We start from the raw sequence: 21,922 nt of genomic DNA on the forward strand, positions 1-21,922 counted from the left end.
CTACTTTAGGTCCAACCATACACAAGCTGCGTGTACTATTGCTGCCTTGCCGCAATTCGGGATCCATTCGGAGTACGACACACTCTCCAACTCATTACCCCTACCTGATCCTTGAGATACAGGAGTTCAAGGTTCAGTATTCATACACTGCATAGTGTGTTTGCTGCATGAGCATTGTATATTCAGCCGTCACATCACTTCATTTATTTTCTGTGTTCATTGTCCCTGAGTTACCCTAACCCTAACTGTGTTCTTTTATCAAGTTGTGCTTTGTCGTACGGTTTCTATTTGTGTTTCTATGTTAAGGGTATTTCTTTACATTGATGTGCTCATTACACTAAAAAGATCAGAATCTACAAAATCAAAGGTTGGTAGTGAGATGCTTTAAAGGAAAACAAAGCAAAAGCAAGGCTAAAAGAAAGCGAACAAGTATACGAATGAGTAAATGCAGCGGAAGACAAAGGAAGGAAAGCCTAAGGACAAAGTTTATGGGCCTGACTCATTAGCTTGAAGAGCTAAGAGTTCTAAGTAGTATGAGACTAGTGTAGTGTAGCCTAAGGGTACTACCCTAAGTGTGTGGCCGGCATCATGCACGGTCATCAATAGGTTGTTGCAACTAAAACTCATGTCGAGGTAGGGAAATAGTTCTAGATGTAGCTGGATTGCCTAGGCATGATAGTAGTCCAAGAAGGTCCAAGAATGCCAAGTGGATTAGGGCACATGATCAAGTTGTGCATGCAAGGCGGCATGTGCAGGGCTAGAGATTGGCAATTTCAAGTGTAGGTGGCAAGCATCGAGAAGGAGACAATAACCTCCCAGTTCGCACGGAATGATGTGTATCAAATGCTACCACCCTATTCTCTTTTGACTGCCTTGCAATTACCCCTTGGTCGAAGGCTATAAGCTTTGATTGTGGATACACAAAAGTCCCCTTAAAAATCATACTAATGCTAACAATAGTAAAATTGAAATCGAAGTGTTATCAATGAATCCTTGGACACTCGCCACCCATTCGATTACAAAACATGTGCCGGTTGTGGTATTTCTTTAACTTATATTGCAAATTAGATGGAGTAAACTAAGATTTCTACAATCTCCTTCTCTAATCAAATGCCTCTTACTGTCAAGAGTGACCGGCAAGCCTTCAAACCAATTTGCCTCTTGGTTTGCTTAGGGATTGGCCTTCACTCTGCTCCTTAGAAGACAAATTTAACCCTAGATTCAATGTTGCCAAGCTTGTCTTTTGAAACTCCAGAAATTCTATAATTTCAGGCACTAAAATTCAATTTCTTGGCCCTGAATTGAAAGCACACTTCCAAAGGTGGCTGTAAAACCCTAATTTCTGTAGTAAATTAGGGTTTACAGCATAGAATCTTTAAACTGTCCACCTCCAATAGCTGAAACTGCTGGAATTTGCTGAGGGAAATTGAGAATTGGCTGGAGGATGAGAGGGAATGCTGTGGAGAGAGAACATTCAGACTTCATCATGAGAAGATAACTGATTTCTGTTGCTGCCCTCTGGAACAGCCCCAAGAATTGTTGCCTACAGCCAAGAGGCTGTCTACAGGCTGAGAACTGCACTTCCCTGCTATCACCTACTGCCAGGAGGCTATGTGCTATTGTTGCCTGCAGCAAATAGGTCTGCTGAGGAATTCCCCCCCCTACAACAATCGCCAACAGCCCAATAGTCCTCTCCTGAATTTTTTCTCTCTCCTAGCCCCAATTAGAACCTTCCCAACCTATTTTAAGTAATTTCCACATCTATCCAGCAATTTTCAGCCTAACTATTCTGAAAATTAATTTAACAATTAATTCTTGCCCAAAAAATTTATTATTCCAGCCCACAATTAAATTGGCTAGGCAATTTGTCTTCCAAGTATTCCTAAGAAGTTACCAGCCCCTGGATTGGCATTAATTAATTAATTAATGCCTAGTCCTTAATGACAGCACTAATATTCATGGCTAATAAATTGGTCAAGGCCAAAATCTATCACCAAGTACCACTTAGTTCCTGTCAACTACAACTTGTTACAACCTTTGCCTTTGGCACCAACGGATATCACGAGATCCCTAACCTATCAATTGTGACTTGAATGACTTGCACAACACATGCACCTCACATTTACAAGTTTGATTAATAAGTTGTACCTTAATCAAATTCTAAGCAAAGCATCAAAATTTCACTCCCCCGTGCCACTGACTCACTCTCATTGCTACTTATTGAAGTGTTGCAGTGCAACAACCATTTTTTTTTTGTTCCCCACACACACACACACACACACCTCTCTCTCTCTCTATCTGTGTGTGTGTGTGTGTGTGTGTGTGTGTGACGGTCTTTAACACCTCGGCAACTTGGGTGACACGCTCAGAGCACCACTTTAAGTATGACAGTCAGCCTATGGAAATGGTTAGACAATATGTATACTTCAAGGTCCCTTTCAAAGGGCCACAATTTTCATGGAAGGAGACTTCAGAGGCTAGGCTTGCATGGGCATATGCAGCTTTGGGTATTCTAGAGCGGCAGAGTGCACACATACAGTTTCAAGAGCCTCTTACCAAATTGCGGCTTTTACTCTATGGGGCAGCCATTTGGGGCCCAAGCCTTTATCATACTAAACAGATGCCACTTATGGACTACTGCGATGGACCAAAAGCACAACAATATGATGGCTGGGAACATATGGAAAGACCAATGGTCATGATGATAGCATGTATGATAAGGGCAAAAGCCTCAGTACCACAAGAGATCATCCGGGAAGAATTGGGCGCTGCACCCATGGTAGTTGCAGCTTATTCCAAGCAATTACTTTCCTCCAGAGGATATGGCAGCTTCCTAAAGATCGATATCCTATACTAGCTCTGGAGTCTTCAAGACAACTTGTAGCAGAGGGAGATAGATAGTGTTGGTATGCACATATGAGCACATGACTGAACTTACATGGCATGAGTACAGATAGACTGCCACCGTTCAATTACAACCTTGACTACCCTACTTTGAGTCTCAATCGTGCAGAGCTAAATAGTGTGATCAGAGCAGACATCACTAAAGTGGAGACAGAAAGGACTTGGTTCAAGCCCCCTTTCCCATTATGCACGAAAATGGCACAATACCAATGTCACTTCTTCCACTTTCTCATGATGGTCTCATAGTGAGGCCGAGATACATGGATGCTCAACTTTCCCACAGATTTGCATCTCACCCCGTGCAGCAATAGACACAAAAGAGTTGGCTACCCAAGCAAAAGTCGCAAATGGGCAACACCAATGGGAGAAGGAGTCATGTGCCGTGAGGCACCGTTGTCCATGATCCACTCTCGAGCTTGGGGAGCTGTCATCGCAGCATCAGAAGTCTTCGGTGTAGGGTCCTCAATGACCGCTAAGTATAGAAAAGCAGCTGATGAGGATGCAGCCACCGCTCTAGAAACCTTAGGATCCTTCTTCTTGATGTCCTTCTTATCCTTGTCAAGGCAATCCTTCTTCCAATGATCGATCTTACCACAAGTATGGCATGTCGATTCTTTCTCTTTGTCCTTCTTGGATTTGTTGTCTTCCTTCTTCTTCTTTTGGTCCTTCCCCTTCTTCTAAGAGGCTTGACCAACCAATGCCTCCGATTTGGAAGCATTCTGTCCCTTCAATTGTTCCTCTTGGTCCAAGGCCATAGAAACCAACTCTTCCCATCGAAGAGTTGACTCCCGCCTTGATGCAATAAGAGCAGAATAAAAGGTACCGAATCGTGGCAGCAACTAGGACAATAAAGTGATCGCCATTAGGCTTCCCTGCATTTTGAACCTGCATCTGAAGCTGCCGAAGCTTATTGATGTGTTCTCGAAGTGAAGAAAACTTATTCACGAACAACGTCCGCATCTACACCTCCAAAGAAACCCTCTTCATCAGGGTCATCCGGTTGTACATCTAGTCGAGCTCCAACCACGTCTCTCGAGCCACCGTCAAGTGCTCCATGTGAGCTATCACGACTGTAGTATAAGACAGAAAAAGAAAAGAATGAATCCTAGCATTAAGTTTGTCCCAATGAGGCTGGCTTTGGTCAACTCCGCACGAGCATTTGAAGAGAGTTTGGACTCATCTCTCACCAAGGGCCAGTTAATCTCCTCCATCACAAGCCCTGCCAAATCATAAGACTCCAGGATGGCCAACATCATCACGCACTAGATGCGGTAATTGTCACCATCAAGCTTCTCATCTGATGGAAGAGCCAGTAGGACAGGCACCTTCCCGTCCATGATCGCCTGGAACTGCACATCAGTCTCTGTAGACATCTTTACTTCCAATGCTTGCACAAACGCAAAAGAAACCCCCTCTGACTGTGAAAACGCAGCCTGCTAGGGCTCTTGTCTTCGATTCCCGAATCTTCTTCAACTGCTGGAGGTGATGAAAAGGTAAAATCTGCAATTGAAGGCCGTAAACACAGCCTTCCTCCTCTTCAAAAAGCAGCAAACAGCAGCAAATTCACCAATTAGACTCCTTTCCCGCGTGCCCACGCTTGCTTCAGCCTTGTTCCGATGCACATCCCTCCCGCTTGCTCTCAAATGCTCGAAACACAACCTTCTGTCGCGCTGAAATCTCCTCTTCAGGTAGGTTCTTTACTCAGTCAATCCGTCTTCACCGCTTTGATACCATGTCAGAGTGCAGCCATGCGGAAGCGTGGAACCAAGACTGAGAGAGAAAGTGAACACACAGAGAGAGAGAGAGAGAGAGAGAGAGAACAAGAAGATCTACACTAGGAAGTATGCTGAATACAAAGAAATGCAGTTCTGTACACGGGAGCAGTGTGTATGTCTGCGTATCTCCTCCTCGATGATGTCACCACACGAGCACACCTCGAGGACAGCAAGGCCTGATCACGATCTGATCTCCACAAACTACTGAGAGTGCATGTGAATGAATGAGAATGTGCCAAAAGACTGGCTATATATAGCCAAGGAAAAAATAATGTCCAACATCAGGTCGGCTGCATTAAATGCAGCCGACTGCATAAAAAACTGTCCGACTGCTCAGCCTCTGTCCGACTACACAGTCCTCTGCCACGTGGCATCTGCAACATCATCTCCCACCACACGTGTGACTGCTGAACTGGCAGAAATGATAACGTGGCACCCTGTTGTTGATGTGGCACACAAATTGACCCTGAACTACTCTGCACACTGCCTGAAAGAGGAAAATGTCTATGTCCAAGGGATGATCTCTAACACCCCCACCCTCTCCTTTGGTCGTTCCCTCCATCCCTTTCAGAGGGGGGCCAATCTTGGTGATGCAGCTATGGATTCCCTTGCCCCTAGTGTTTCAAAGGGGGTTTCCCAGGATTGTGAGGAGCTTCTTCATCGACGGTCTTCATCAACGGACTTCATCGACATTGGCATTCCTCTTTGCCACCCCAGGATCTTACATAAAGGAGTTGTATCTTTGTTGATGCCTGATGGCAAGAAAAAGAGTTTGCATGATGCACTACATGTACCTACAATAACCAAGAATCTTTTGTCAGTTGGATAGATGGCAGAACATAATCTCAAGTGAGATTTAATAGAGATGGATGCTTTGTTAAAGAATATGGTAATGGTTGCCAATTGATTGCTAGAGGCCAAAGAGATGGCAGAATGTTTACTCTTGATGCGTCAATTCCAAAATTGAAAGCAACCCTATTTGCACATGATGATGGTGCTATACGGGATATTGAGATATGGCATAAGTGGATTGGCCATGTGAATGTACAAAAGCTGAAATCTATGCAGCAGAAGGAGATTGTGCTTGGGCTGCCTAAGTTCAAGTATCATGACTTTGGACATGTATGTAATGCATGTCAGTTTGGAAAGCAAGCACGATTTCCATTTATGAGACATGTATGGAATAGCTCACGATCCTTGCAGTTGGTACATTCAGATGTATGGGGTCCTTCTCATAATGCTTCATTTGGTGGTGCTCGTTATTATGTATCCTTCATTGATGATTTCAACAGCAAGTATACTTGGCTTTACATACTGAAACATAAGGATGATGTGTTTGATGCATTCAAGGACTTCAAGAAGCATACTAATTCGCAAAGCTTTTGATAGAGTGTGTCATACACGCATCATGCAGAGATTGCATGACATTGGAGTACCAAAGGGTATACGATGGGGTATCTATGCATTGCATGAGGCAGTGACACGTCATGTACGAGCACCTGGGGAGCTATCAGAGAGGATTGACAGTACCATAGGAGTGAAGCAAGGATGTCCACTTTCACCCACATTGTTTGGTCTATACATATATGAAGTGTCTGATTACATAGACCGAGGAGGAGGAGCTGGAGCCAACCTGGCAAGGGTGCTGATACCGATATTACTTTATGCAGATGATATTGTTCTCATTTCAGATTCATCGGAGGGATTGCAGTGCCATCTAGATGCTTTGCACATCTTCTGTAGAGATAAAAACATCACAGTGAACCTTGGGAAGACCAAAACCATGGTTTTCAATACCTCAGCAACATGGGTGACTAGATCTATGTATCAGTTCACATTTGGGGGAGACATACTGGAGCATGTGAGGGAATATGTCTATTTGGGAGTCACCTTCTCTGGCCCACGTTTTTCGTTGAGAGGGGCATCAGAGGCACGTTTGGCATGTGGATATGCAGCACTAGGGGCACTCGAGAGTCAATGTGCTTACATACAGTTCCAAGAGCCCCGCACCAAACTCTGGTTGTTTGACACCCTAGTCACACCTACATTACTATATGGAGCAGAGGTATGGGGTTGCAGCTTGTACCACAGGCGTCTTAGCCCACTCACTGATCAGATTGGAATAGAGAGGGATTATTATGATGGTTGGGATAGCGTGGAAAGGCCATTGATCATGATGATAGCATGCATGATTAGGAGTAAGCCCTCCACTCCACATCCCATTGTCAGAGCAGAGCTAGGGGCAACACCCATAGTTACGAAGGCACTCTTCAGGGCAATGACCTTTTGGCACAGACTATGGGAACTTCCACACCATAGATACTCTAGATTGGCACTAACCTCATCTAGACAACTAGCAGCTGGAGGCGAGAAGAAATGTTGGTTTTCACAGATGACTATTTGGATGAGCCTACATGGTTTAGATATTGACTGTCTTCCACCTTTGGATTATAGCCTTGACTGCCCTACACTTTCTCTCAGCCGATCAGAGTTGAACCAGGTGATCAGAGCTGATATCTTGAGGATTGAGACAGCAAGGACATGGATCCATCCACCACTCCCTCTAGGATCGAGGATGGAGTTCTACAGGAGTCATTTCTTGTGTCTCTCTGATGATGGTTTCACTATTCGGCCAGCATATATGAACACCCATCTCTCCCATAGCGTACGGGTTGCTATGCGACAGATTCGCACCTCCTCACATAGGCTTCAAATGGAGACAGGAAGATGGACAAATACCCTAGCAAAGGATAGGACTTGCCAGCTCTGTGGTCGAGAGCCTGAGATGGAGGAGCACTACATATGCAGATGCACAGTATACTATGACATATGAGGACGGTACCACTACCTCTTCCGTGATGGATTTGGACCCCTTCGTCGCGTCATGGAGTACGAGGACTAGAGATGCCTAGGTCTTTTCCTCCTGGAGCTCGAGAGGCGCCGAACTGCACTATTGCGAGACAGGAGGCCAGCTCACCCAGAGGGACACAGACAGAGAGCAGTGACAGACTTCTTCTACAGAGCCGACCCTACTGACACTACCAACCTAGCAGAGATAGAGCCACCCCACCAGACACCTTACAGGCCATACCGTGGTGTCACATTCGATAGAGCCACTTCCCTTCGTCGAGCACGACGACTGCGTCTACCAGGACCACGTCCGAGGAGGCCACACCACAGTCGGATTAGAGCCATTATCACGAGACACCGCAGACTCACCACTAGGCATATCAGTGAAGCAGCTAGGGACCGCATCATAGCTGAGATCATGTGCAGATCTTGAGATCAGCTACAACCCATAGTCCCCACCACACTTTTGTACATGGTTCTATCAGATCTGATTCTCCTTTCCTTTCCTTTTCTTTTCTATCGATGAAATAACACTACACATGGTCCAACCCTAGTATAGTCCCATCATATAGTTATTTTCAATATTGTTTCATAGGCCACCCACTTATTTGTAATGTTATCTTTACCTTACTCATGAGATGACATTAGACATGGATGTACTCTGGATTTTGTCTCATAGGCCACATTGGCCTTATGCAGACGTTAATATATCTTTCTTTCTTTCTTTCTTTCTTTCTTTCTTTCTTTCTCCCCTTACTTGCTACTTATTGAAGTGTTGCAATGCAACCACCATTTTTTTCCTTCCACACACACACACACACACACACTCTCTCTCTCTCTCTCTCTCTCTCTCTCTCTCTCTCTCTCTCTCTTCTCACCATCACTATCTCCTCTTACCATTAGGTCTTCTTGTGACATATCTTCAAATGAGATTCCTGTCACAAGTGACCCTTAACATATGGAGGATGTTTGTCAGATTGATTTCTTCCAATTTAGACCACACATGGGTGTCCCCCTGAAGAATCTTCTTTCCTCATGTCCAAAGAAGATTTGTCTCGAGCGGCATCTCTTCAAGCTCAACTCAAATACATGCAAGAACTACTTGTCAAGTTACACACCCCTCATTTTTTACTTGTGTCTGCGGCCATGGATACACTGCTACTTCAATTCCATCAAAACCTTTCAAAGGGAAAATGATGAATATTGAGAGACTAGAAAGGACTCATGGCTGGCCGAATAGAAAATTTACTTCTATTTATGTCACGCAGACGTGGAATTTTAAGATGCTTTAATCTTGTTAATAACATCTAATTAAGTTATTAATCAAACATGTAAGGTTGTTTAGCACATGTGATGCACATGGCAGTTATTTCATGATAACAAGCCAAGGACCTCAAGGATGCAAGGGGTGTCAAAGACAAAAGTTGTGATAAGTTATGTCGACTAGATTTTGTTGGTCAATCAGTATCCGATTGGACCCTAGGCCAGTGGTTTAGCCAAAAAGTATCGATGGTGACACTAGGAACTAGCATTAATCAATCCATTAATACTAGTCTAAAGGTCAACAAAGGTTGGGGACTACTTAAAGTTGCAAATAGCCTAGACAATTTAATTATGAATAGGCATTTAATTTTGGGCAAGATCAAAAGGGCTGAAATTAATTTTCAAGATTATTTAACTCTAAAAATTAATTAAACGGGTGGATAATGCTAAAAAATAAGTTTAGAAGGTTGCCGCTTGGCAAAAATGCCTATGCAAATTGAGAAAACGTTTTTGGGGTTTGGGTCTCAGTCATTTAGTTAGTTTACAACTTGGGGGAGAGAAAGAGCTGTTGGCCCATTTTCTAATTAAAGAATAACAATTTGCTATAGAAGACAGTCATCTAGGCGCCTCAATAGGCAAAGGATAGCAAGGAGTCACTTTCCAGGGGTCGGCATCAGCATTGTTGTTCAGGTGACAGCATTTTGGAGGTGTTTAGCAGTCGGTGACTGCATTAAATGCATGAACGAGCAGGCAGCATGCAAAATTTTAGGGTTTGCTCACAAAGAAAATCAGATTTCTCTCTCCTCTTGGCTTTCTCTCACCTTCTCCAACCCTTTCTCAAGAGATCTCAGCATTTCTCATTCATTTTGAGTAGATCTGAACCAAATTTGGTGGACAACAGAGAGGTCTTTGCTGTAAAATCCTAAATTTCTGCTAAAATTAGGATCTGATTGCCACCTCAAGACCCATCCCAATTGGTGAAGGCATTGTATCCAAAATTCAGAACCTAAAATTTGTGTAATTATTAAGGAGTTCATATGCCAGCCCATTCATTGTAATTTGGAGCAGCATTTGGCTAGTTGGAGATTCCATTTGTGCAAGTCTTGGGTGAAAAATCAAGGGGCGATTGGCCTAAATTGATTGTTGATTGTTGCTACAACAAAGAGGCTTTTGGAACACCAAAGGAGACTGTAAATCTTAGCTTGTACTCGTTCCATTAGCAATCAAGTTAAAAAAATACCAAAAAAAGAGGTGCTAGTTTTGGAGTCTTAATATCTAGTTGATGCATAGTCCAACCATGATGGGCAGCCAAAGCAACCATTGACCGAATGGTAGTCATGCGGGATGTCGCAGCAAATGTCTCCTCATAGTCAATGCCTTTCTTTTGTGCGTAACTTTTGGCCACAAGCCTGGCTTTATACTTGTCAATGGATCTATCTATATTCCTTGTCAGCTTATAGACCCACTTCATACCAATGGCTACACTTGTAATTCCTCCACAATATGATTCAGCATGTGTCTTCTTTCTGCTAGCTCAGGTTCTATTCTTATGTATATATGCCTTCCATTCATTGTGTCTTTCATTGGCTGGCCAGAAGGCTGTCGCTACATCTCAAAAGTTTGTAATTCAACAGCCTTCACAAAAAATGTTTTCTGATTAAATTACGGAATGCCAATGCAATGAATAAAAATGTCTGAAATTAAATGAGGTCATGTTTTTTATTTCAAAATGGAGTGTTCATGACTATGCCTTTATCCAGATATCAAAAACAGGTCTGCTTTGAGAAAAGGTCAGAGAAACTATGAGAAAGTTAGAAGTCAAAGTATGTTACCTTTCACAGCTGCTAGTTGAAGCATCCTCGTGCAAAAAGTTATTCATAGAATGATAAGTTGAACTCCGGGTGCCAGCCGGCCCATGTGCTTTTGTGTTCTCTTCTCCAAAATATCTTCTCATAATAAGCTACAATTACAATTAAACCATAACAAAAAGAACATCATAATTAGCTAGTTGTGAGGCAACAAGACAGACTTGCTTGTGCTCTTGCATAAGTTTTACAGCATCCCTCACATTCTGGAAAAACTTTTCAATAGCTTGCATATCCAGCCGCCCTTCTGTTGCAGACTGCCATAACAGACAATCAATCAACAGCATATATAGTCTACATGGTCTATAACTGAAAGAAATGTCCCTTGCTAGAAATCCCTTTCTGATTGCATGTGACAAAAGTGATCAGGTCCTTTCAGACAGAAGTATAAAGCTTACAGCAACAAGTCCCCCGCTTCCAGGGAATCTCTCTGTTACAGGTAGTTCATCCATGTTTGGCAAAAGGCCTTGTTTCTCAACCCAGTGACGAGCAACATCTACAAGGTTGCCACTGCTTCCCCCCAGTTTGGGAGATAGGTCAGCTTTGTTTCCTATTATAAGGAAAGGCACAGGTATGCCAGCTATCCAGCCATCAGACAAAGGTGCAGAAAAGGTTCCACAAATAGATATTTCTGTTGCCCATTTCTGCAGGTTGACCTTTGTTTTTTTCTGGGAAAGGTCATGTACAAAAATGATCCCTGTAAACCATACCATGATGAAGAATCATGCACTTCACAAACTTGCGCAGATCATGCAATCTACACACTCTAGATCCTTTCTTTGATTAGGAAATGATGGCATAAACACATACACTGAAAAATGATAGGCTCTAAATTTATACCCAAGACATGCAGGTTTTAATGACCATTGCCAACCACAATAGCTCATGTTTTTCTAGTACTCATACTTAATAAACGAAAACAAAGATCAGCTGTTCATAGCTGCATTCTACCATTAGAAGTTACAAATGATATAATTGACAAACAAAGATGATAAGAACATTGACCCAATGCAACCTAAGCTCCCATATATTCCTCTTGCCATTACTCCTCTCTGCAGCTGGGACCAACTATGACCTGATGTAAGGGCTTCATGGCCAAATCCTGGTCATGATCGAAGTATCTCTGCTTTGTGGTGTGGGCTTCTTTTCTCGTGAGCCATCAAATGGACATTTTAATGCATTATTGTATACCAATACATATCTTGGAAGCATCCATACAAACCACAAAAGACTTGTTGATATGCAGGATGGGCATAATTGGATTGGGCCTGTGGATAGTCATCAACTCCTTAAATGCTGCCAGCTAAGTTAGTCTGAAGAGGAAGAAGACTCCCTAGCAAGTCAAATTTAAGATGGGACCAGTCACTTGGGCCTGTTGTTTGCACAAGTTGCAACAATTTAGTCTTTATCTGATTGACATGCCTGCATATAGAAAAAGGTGTGACCAAGATAGCAGATCTAGGCTAAGTAGAGGTTGTTGGCCACCATGAGCTGAAGATCCTACAGAAAATGCTCATAATGATCCCTGCTAATCATCCTACTGAAGATGGTCAGATATAGGTTAAGCCAAAAGGCATCACCAAAAACTCAAAGAGGTAATATTCGTGCAAGGAACCAATCATTCGTAATCAACTTGTCCATAGCAGCGCTTTACATTCATGTGACAGTGATTCATCCATTCACCCTCATTGTAACACTGTCCTGCATCATTCCGCTCTCCATCATTTACAGCCATGGATAGTGGTGTTCATCTTGACATGCATATCTATGCCTTTAGGTTTTTTGTCCTCTGCTGTTTAAGAGAGAGAGCAGGGCAGTAATATTTTGTAACCTTTTTGGAGGTGCCCATGACTGCATCTTATAACCTGTTTGGAGGTTCTTATGACTGCAACTCCTGCATTTTAATGGAATTCAGGCTGCAGCATTTTTCAGGCATTCAAATTCATATGTAGATTTATGTTTTGCTGAGCAGCTCTTGATAGCACTACATAACTCTGCTTTGGAAGAAGTCAAAACCACCTTCCTTTCCTTTTGGCAAAGGGAGTTTGGGCCATGTAAAGTTGGGCCTATGCTAGAAATTCTACAAGCAGTGCATGCCTGGTCAGGTCATGCTGTACAATGTCACCAGGGAACACATCCACCCCAAGACATTTCAGCCCTGAGACATTCATTTCAGCCTGAAACATTCCAAGTGGATCCCTAGTGAAACAGGCCTGGATCAGGCCATACTGTACAATGTCACCAGGGAACACATCCTCCCCAAGACATTTCAGCCCTGAGACATTCATCTCAGCCTGAAACATTCCAAGCGGATCCCTAGTGAAGCACCACATGAAATGGCCAACTTTATTATATATGTCTATATTTCTTGTGAAAAAATACATTCTCAAAACATGGCGCTTCGAGCCAAGTTGAAACATTTCACTCATGAAATGTGTTTTGCATTTCATCAGTTGTGTTTCATGGTAACCAACTTATACATGGGGACTTCATGGTGGCCACAAAACAGAGATTGTAACACAGCTTGCCACTATGGCAGTTTGTAGGAGAGAGTTGGCTGCCCGACTAACTCTTGTGGAGTACATGGGATGTAGGAGGAGCCTATCTCAATGCTTCTTGACACTGCAATAATAAGTCTTGGAGATATTGCAAAACATTGTTATCCAGCACCAATTTTAATGACCCAGAACTGCAGACCCTACAACTCAAAAACTCAACTTGTAAATTTTTTACATCCCAAGAACATACATGTAGATAAACCCATGAACCATCACGGTTAAGGAAATGTATAGACCTCTGTATTGAAATATCCAAATACCTTCTAGGGCATACAAGTGACTCTCCTCCTCATCTTTCCCAAAGCTCTCAAGGAGTTTGCTGGCTCCCAATCCAGAGGTGGGTGCCAAGAAGGTTTAGCAAGGATCGATTTCCAAGAAAGGACCAAATGATTCAAAAGCATGGAAGACTTAGTATGAAGAGGCTATTCAGTATTAACGACATGCCACCATGAAGCAGAAATTCTAGTATTCCCATGCTTAATACTGGAAGAACCTAGCAATCAAAGACCATGGCTGCCAATCCTCACACAAAGCCTGGAACAGTGACCAACAGAGAGCAATTATATGTGTATCCAAATCCAAAACAGCCCATCTTGGACAAGGCAGCAAATGTAGGGATCTAGAATGTCGAAGTAAAGCTTAGGGAAGTGCCTTTGTAAACAAATCTCCAAGATTGTCTATAGTCTTACAGTACTCCACATCAATGGTTGCAACCAGAAGCTTCTCCCTGCTGATGAAGTGATACTGGATCTCTATGTGCTTCGTCTGGGCATGAAATACGAGATTCCGTGCCAAAGCAATGCAACTCTCATTGTCGCACCACATAGTAGGACGAGTCTAGGGGCAGCCAAGCTCCTCCAACCACCGCCAAAGCCACACGGCCTCACATGTGGTAGAAGACGCAGCCCGATACTCTGCCTCAGTCAAAGATAGGGCTATTGTGGGCTACTTCTTGCTACTCCAAGAGATAGCACCAGCACCCAAGGTAAAACAATAACCTATAGTAGGCCACCTTTGATCCACATCGCCAGCCCAATCTGAATCACTCCAGCTTGCAAGAACAAGATCAGAAGCATATGTACCTGTTGGATGGAAAATCCCAAGGTCAAAGGTCCCCCTCAAATACCGAAGTATCCTCTGAGCAGCCTGCCAATGCACATGTTGAGGTGCATTCATGAACCCAACCAAGAAACCTACAATAAAACATAGATAAACCTGTGTGTTAAGGAGCCGAATCAATGAGCCAATCAGCTGACCGTAGCGAGTAGCATCCACCAAAGGAGAAGCGACATGTGAAGTGGCCTTCTAGTTCGGATCCATAGGAGTAGAAATGGACCAATAATCCTCCATCTCAAAAGTCACCAAAAGCTCTTGTACATATCTCTGCTAAGAGATGAAAATCCCCCTCTGAGACTGATAAATCTCATGGCCCAAAAAGAAATGGAGAAGTCCTAAATCCGTCATCTCGAACTTCTAGTGTAGAGCTGCCTTCGTCTCTTCAACCTTCTCGAAATGAGCACTTGCAATAATCAAGTCATCAATATACAAAACAAACAACACACGACCTCCCTCGGAAGTGTGCACATAAAGCTACGGATCGGCCCTAGAGCGTCGATATCCCAATGTGGCCTGGAGAAACGAACCAATCTTCTTGTTCCAAGCACGCGAAGCCTGCTTTAGGCCATACAAGGCCTTCTTTAACCTGTAAACATGCCCATCTGAGGAGCCAAAGCCAAGAGGCTACTCGACATAGATCTCCTCCTTCAAATCACCATTCAAAAAGGCCGACTTCACATCCAACTGAAAAACGAACCATCTCCTATGACCAGCCAAGGCAAGAATAGCACGAATACTCGCCATGCGAGCTGTAGGGACAAAAGTATCATGGAAGTCAACACCTGGGTGCTGTGAAAATCTTTAGCAACAAGGCAAGCCTTGCGCTTGTCCAAAGAGCCATCACTATGGTACTTGGCCTTGAAGACCCATTTGACACCAATCACCTTCTTATGAGAGGGACAAGGCACAAGGAACCAAGTGCCACTCCGCTCAATAGCCTCCAACTTGGCTTCCATCGCCTTCCGCTAATGATCAAACTGTAAAGCCTCCTTCACTGATGCAGGCTCTCGATCTTGCATAACACACGACATCAAATAGTAGTTAGAGCAAACAAGCTCCAAAGAATGTGCCCAATGCCTCCGTGACCTCCACGGTCCATCCTGCAATTCCCACTCCTCAAGGACCCCCTCAATCCATGAATCACGGAGTGTGTCACAGGCCCAACGAGGAGGCCGGATCTCTCCTCGGCACTCCCCATCTACTGAAGACTCGGGTATATCCACCGGCGGGATCTCCACTAGGGTAGGCCGTGGAAAAGAAGACTCGAAATCTAAAGAAAAATCTCCATCAAGAGGCTCTGGCTCCAAAGGAACTGTCTTGGGAGCCAAACTCTCCCCTGGATCTCCAAGTATGGGGTGCTCCTCACCCCCCTCTGTGGCCGGAACTTCCACGAACCGCACATCTCGGCTCGTGTAGACATCCCGCTTCACGGGATCATACAAGCAATAACCTTGGGACTAGGAGCTGTAGCCAACAAAGACCTGTCGTCGGGAAGCTGCCTCACAATTGTCACGATGCGTCTTTGAGATGTACACATAGGCGTCACACCCAAAGATCTTGAAATAAGAGATATCAGACTTAGTCCCAAAGTAAGCCTCAAAAGGTGAAATCCTATCAATGGCCGAACTGGGGGATCGATTTAGGATGTGGACTGCCGTAGCCATTGCCTCGACCCATAAAAACCGAGGTGTCTATTGATGCTCCATCATGGTACGTGCCATCTCCGTTACACTTCGGTTCTTCTGCTCCAAAACGCCATTCTCTTGAGGAGTCTTGGTATTATCAAACTCTTGATGAATGCCTTTATCTACACAAAAACGAGCAAACTCATTAGAAACAAATTCACCACCCTTGTCTAATCACAAGATCTTTAATCTCCGGCCCAATCGGTTCTCCTCAAAGAGAAGCCAATCCTTGAAGTGGGAGAAAGCCTCCACTTCGATTACACTTCAGTTCTTCCGCTCCAAAACGCCATTCTCTTGAGGAGTCTTGATATTATCAAACTCTTGATGAATGCCTTTATCTACACAAAATCGAGTAAACTCATTAGAAACAAATTCACCACCCTTGTCTAATCACAAGATCTTTAATCTCCGGCCTGATCGGTTCTCCTCAAAGAGAAGCCAATCCTTGAAGTGGGAGAAAGCCTCCAACTTCAATGTCAAGAAGTAGGCCCATGTCATCCTGTTGTAGTCATCTACGATCAACATGAAGTACAAGCTCCCCTTCAAGGACTCATCCCTCATCGGGCCACATAGATCCGTAGATACAAGCTCCATAGGTGAAATAGATCGCCTTGAAGCTTTGTTGGGAATCACATCCCTATGCTGCTTCCCATGAATGTAGGAGACACATGGCTGTTGGCTCACCACTATGTCCGGCAAACCTTCAACAAGCGATCCGCGCGACGCCTTGCGAAGATACTCATAGTTCAGGTGGCCAAACCGAGCATGCCATAGCTCACACTGTGTCAGGTAAGAAGAAGAGGGGTAAGAGCGGAAGAAGACTTCAATTTGTAGATGCCATTCTGCTCATACCCTAAAGAGAGAACCTTCCTCGATCCACGATTAAGAAGTCGGACAACATCACTGTCAAACTCCACCAAGAGACCAAGAGAACAAATCTTATGTAGCGAAAGCAAATGATATCCTAAACCCGGCACATGCAACACCTACACGTGGCTGCTGGCTCACCACTATGTCCAGCAAACCTCGAACAAGCGATTTGTGCGACCCCTTCCAAAGATACTCATAGTTCAAGTGGCCAAACCAAACATGCCATAGCTTGCACTCTGTCAGGTAAGAAGAAGAGAGATAAGAGTGGAAGAAGACTTCAATTTGTAGATGCCATTCTTCTCATACCCTAAAGAGAGAACCTTCCTCAATCCACGATCAAAAACTCGAACAGCATCACTATCAAACTCCACCAAGAGACCAAGAGAACAAATCTTATGTGCCAAAAGCAAATGATACCCTAAACCTGGCACATGCAACACCTCAAAAGTGTGGGTACCACCACGTCCATCTGGAATCAACTACATCTCACCCCGAGCAGCAATAGACACAGAACAGTTGTCTTCTATGAGAATCTGCCCACGCGAGGGTCACAAATGGGCAACACCAACTGTCGAAGGAGTCATATGCCATGAGGCACCACTATCCACAATCCACTCTCGAGCCTGGGAAGTTGTCATCGCAGCATCAAAAATCTTCGATGTAGAGTCCTCAATGACTGCTAAATGTAGAAAAGCAACTAATGAGGGTGCAACCACTGCTCCAGAATCCTTCGTGTCCTTCTTCTTGGTGTCCTTGTCCTTGTCGGGGCAATCCTTCTTCCAATGGCCATTCTTACCACAAATATGGCATGTCAATTCTTTCTCTTTGTTCTTCTTAGATTTGTTGTCCTCCTTCTTCTTTTGGTCCTTCCCCTTCTTCTGAGAGGCTTGGCCAATCAATACCTCCGATTTGGAAGCAATCTATCCCTTCAACTGTTCCTCTTGGTCCAAGACCATAGCAACCAACTCTTCCGAAGAAAGAGTCGATCCCGCCCTGAAGGAATAAGAGTGGAATAAAAGGTACCGAATCATGGCGGCAACTAGGACAATAAGGTGATCGCCATATGGCGTCTTCGAAGGAAATGGGTTTTCCCACATTTCGAACCTGCATTTGAAGCTGTCAAAGCTTATTGATGTATTCCCGAAGTGAAGAAGACTTATTCACAGACAAGGTCCACATCTGCACCTCCAAAGAAACCCTCTTCATAAGGGTCATCCGGTTGTATATCTAGTCGAGCTCCAACTATATCTCCCGAGCCACCGTCAAGTGCTCGATATGGGCTATCACGGCTGTTGTACAAGACAAAAAAAGAAAAGAACGAATCCTGGCATTCAACTTGTCCAAATGAGACTGTGCTTTGGTCAACTCCGTACGAGCACCTGAGAAGAGTTTGGACTCATCTCTCACCAAAGGCCAGTTGATCTCCATCACAAGCTCCGCCAATCATAAGACTCGAATATGGCCAACATCATCACATGCCATATGTAGTAATTGTCACCATCGAGCTTTTAATCTGATGGAAGAGTCAGTAAAACAGGCACCTTCCGATCCATGATCGCCTAGAACTCCACGTCAATCTCTGTAGACATCTTCACCTGCAATGCCTGCACAAACGCAAAAGAAACCCCCTCTGGCATTTTTGTCTCCACGTCCTAAACCTTCTTCAACCACCGGAGGCGATGAAAAGGTAAAATCTGCTCTTGAAGGCCAAAAACACTGCCTTCTTCCTTCTTTAACAGCAAAAAAACAGCAACAGCTCCAGCAAATCTTCTCTTTTCTCACACACCCACGCTCGTCTCAGCCTTGTTCTGATGCTCAGCCCACCTGCTCGCACTTGAACGCTGAAAACGCAAACTTGTGTCACGCTGAAAACTCCTCTTCACATAGGTCCACCCTAGGTCAGTCCTTCAATGCTCCGATAACATGTCAGAGTGAAGTAATGCGGAAGCGAATGACTGTGACAAAGAGTGAACAGAGAGAGAAGAGAGAGAGAAAAAGAGATAGTGAAACGCAGAAATCTGCAGTGAAGAATGCTGTATAAGGATGCAGAATTATACACGGGTGCAGAGAGAATATCTACGTATGTCTCCGTCTTGAGGACCTCGATCTTCGTCAGTCCTGAGTGCTGTCTCTGTCACCAAGAGGCTGAAATCTGTCACATACGAGTGTAGAAGTTTGCTGGAAACTCAGCCTTAAAAAGGCTAAAAAGAATGTCTGAGAAGATGCCCAAAATAGCCAAGTCGGCTGCATTTAATGCAGCCGATTGTAGTCGGACAGTCCGGACTGCAGCCACGTGGCATTGCTGATGTGGCAGGGAAATGACTCTCAACACCTTCATCTCCATATATAAAGTTATACATGTGTGAACACACCCTTATTGTACCATAACATATAAATACATGCTTTATTCTGTGTAACATCACAATTTGATACACCTATCTCTGTGTTCACTCTCAACGCTCCTGCTCATGTTTCTGTGTCGCACTTCCAGTGCACTCTTCCCCCTTCAAACTGGTATCAAAGCTGCAGCTAAGGTGTGCACACTTCCCAAAGTCCGTGCGGGTCATCTCAATTCTCCACCTCATCAACGCAAAGAAACATCAAGTTGTCACTTTTTTCAAGCATGTGTGGGTATCAGACAGACAAGCAATAAGTCATAAAACCTAAATCTATGCAGGTGACAATCTTTCCAATCAATTTTGACCAAGCAAGTGCAAGCGACAGTTCCCAGGTCAACGTGAGTGCAGGCTACAGCTCTCTGAAATCCGTTTGGAGCTGGTACAACAGGGCAGCAGCTGATTTTGATCAGTTCTTCGCGACAGCAGGGCAGCAGGCGTACAACGTGAGTGCTGGCTCCTGTTGTTAGCCTGCTCTTTTATTATTCTCAGTCTGTCATCTCCTAGTTGTGAGTTCCTGTCAGAGTCTGATAGGAGACAGAGGAGCTCTGTCAGTCCATTAGTGGCTGTTTTTTGTCAGTCTTCAGCCTTCGGGAGACACACAGCCCATACTGGGCTGTTTTTGTGCAGTCGGCCCACTTTTCTGGGCAGGTCGGCCAGATCTGGCCAAAGTCGGCCAGATCTGGCTGGTCGGCCAGATTTGGCAGGTCGGCCAGATCTGGCCAAAGTCGGCCAGATCTGGCTGGTCGGCCAGATCTCGCCACAAATCTGTCCAGGTCGGCCAGATTTGGCAGGTCGGCCAGTTTACTGGCCTGGGGCTATATATAGCAGCCCCCAGTCATTCCCTGCATTGTATTCTGCAGGTTCAGCACTGTCTCCATCGTCTCCCGCTCCGGCATTGGTGCTGCCATTGCTTTCAGTCTGTTCTGGTGCCCTCATTGACGCTCCGGGCTGCGTGCAGGGACTGCTCTGCCCATTTCAGTGTATTCAGCATTCATCTCAGTCAGTGCAGACTTTCTTCCTTCATTCCCTGCTTTCTCTCTCCTCTCCTCTGTGTTCTGTTCTTCTTCCGTTGCGCACTCTCACATGGTATCATCGCCCGATTGAGAGCACGGAGGACATACCCTCTGGAGAGAGATACCTCACTGCTGCTGTCATCTGATCAGCAACTGCCCAGGCGACATCTTCTGGAGGCTTTTCAGCCTGCGTTTTCTGTACACGCTGACTACAGAGGCTGCCACGTCATCCAGTGACACAACAACCCGGCGTTTTCCACCAGGCTGTCCCTCCTTCTGCTGGGCGACTCATCTACAGCCTGCGTTTTGCTGTTCTGCTGGTCGCTACCACTCCTGGCGGCACATTTCCTGCTGGTGACTCATTTTCTGGCTGTGTCCTGGTGTTGGTGCTCTTTTCTGGTGATCGTCATCAGTTATCTTTGCGTTTTGCAGATCCATGTGTTTGTAGGCTTTCTCAGCCTGCGTCTTGGTGGTTGGTGACCAAACTGCTGGTCATACTTCGACATCGGCACAATTTTCTTTGGTATTTTGCAGATTGGAAGATGTCTTACCAGTTTTCAGGCTTTGACGACTCAGAGGATGAACTCCTTTCTCATCATTCCTCTGAGCGGAGGCGGGATTATCAAGAGGTTCAACGTCGGGAAGAACCTCCTCGCACTCGTTTTTCTTCAGTCCATGCATCTCAGAGGGTTCCATCTACCGTGAAGGCATCTTCCGTGAAGACTGCTTCAGATGTGCGGATGCCTTCCTTGATTCCCTCCATTCAGGTGCCGATTCTCCCTTCCTTTCCGAAGGAAGATAAGTTGGATGGTTCCAACTTCTCCCTCTGGTCGTGCAAGGTGGCATGCATCCTCGATACATTTGACCTTTGGGAGTTTGTTTCTTCGCCCATCGACCGTCCCCCCGCGGATTCGTCCGATGGCACCTCTATGGACCGTGCAGCCTTATGGGATAGGCTCAACTCTCGAGCCCGTTCCTTTCTTTTTATGAGTCTACATGATTCCGTTCTTGTACATGTTCACAGGTTACAGACCGCGGCGGAAGTATGGAAGAAGCTTGCGTCTTTGTACCAGCACAAGACGTTTGCCCACAAGATTTCCTTGGAGAAGAAGTTGCGGATGCTCAGTCTTGATGATTCTCCTTCCATGAAGGAGCACATCACGAAGATGAAGGATATGCGAGGCGAGTTAGCCTCTCTTGGTCGTATGATATCGTCTGAGGATATGGCGATGATTCTGTTGACTCAGCTGCCATCACCCCATTATGATGTCTTCTATACCAACCTCTATCACCTCGAGGACCCGTGAGACACTCCTATGGGAGGAGCTTTCCCCGCTTGTCTTGGAGCATGATGAGCGACTCAAAGAGGTGGGAGCCAGTGGCTCCACCAAGGCATTTACGGCCGGCACAGGTGGCGGTAAGAAGAAGAAACAAAAGAAGGAGAAGGCCAAGGACAAGGAGGAGGAGGACAAGAAGGATGCGAGGGAGAAGAAGCCCAAATGTCCCCATTGTGGGAAGGGCACTCGTCCCGAGAAGAAGTGTTGGCAGAAGTATCCCCATTTGAAGCCTAAGGAGAAGGACTCGAAGGCGGCCCCAGCCACAACAGAATCTGCGTTTGTGCATG

At 44.9% G+C, this 21,922-nt stretch overlaps 2 protein-coding genes across 7 annotated transcripts in view; one reads left to right on the forward strand and one right to left on the reverse strand.

The window, feature by feature from the left end:
* LOC148027211 (small GTPase-like protein LIP2) overlaps window positions 1–21,922 on the reverse strand; it is a 62,637-nt gene that overhangs the window by 16,037 nt on the left and 24,678 nt on the right. For all 6 annotated transcript variants that reach the window (XM_087691754.1, XM_087691755.1, XM_087691753.1 and 3 more), the window contains 3 exons: window positions 11,056–11,354; window positions 10,861–10,914; window positions 10,625–10,752 (listed from right to left, as the gene is read on the reverse strand). In XM_087691754.1, coding sequence (XP_087547880.1) covers window positions 10,625–10,752; window positions 10,861–10,914; window positions 11,056–11,354 — 481 coding nt within the window. The remainder of the gene's footprint in view (window positions 1–10,624; window positions 10,753–10,860; window positions 10,915–11,055; window positions 11,355–21,922) is intronic.
* Window positions 6,451–9,517, forward strand: LOC148027213 (uncharacterized). The gene is made up of 3 exons (XM_087690657.1): window positions 6,451–6,761; window positions 6,810–7,057; window positions 9,483–9,517. The coding sequence occupies exons 1-3, from the start codon at window positions 6,463–6,465 to the stop codon at window positions 9,515–9,517; spliced, it is 582 nt and encodes a 193-aa protein (XP_087546783.1). The 5' UTR covers window positions 6,451–6,462.

Source organism: Lygodium microphyllum, chromosome 13, assembly GCF_053477565.2.
Source record: "Lygodium microphyllum isolate KBCC chromosome 13, Lygodium_microphyllum_v1.1.10, whole genome shotgun sequence".
Lineage (NCBI taxonomy): Eukaryota > Viridiplantae > Streptophyta > Polypodiopsida > Schizaeales > Lygodiaceae > Lygodium > Lygodium microphyllum.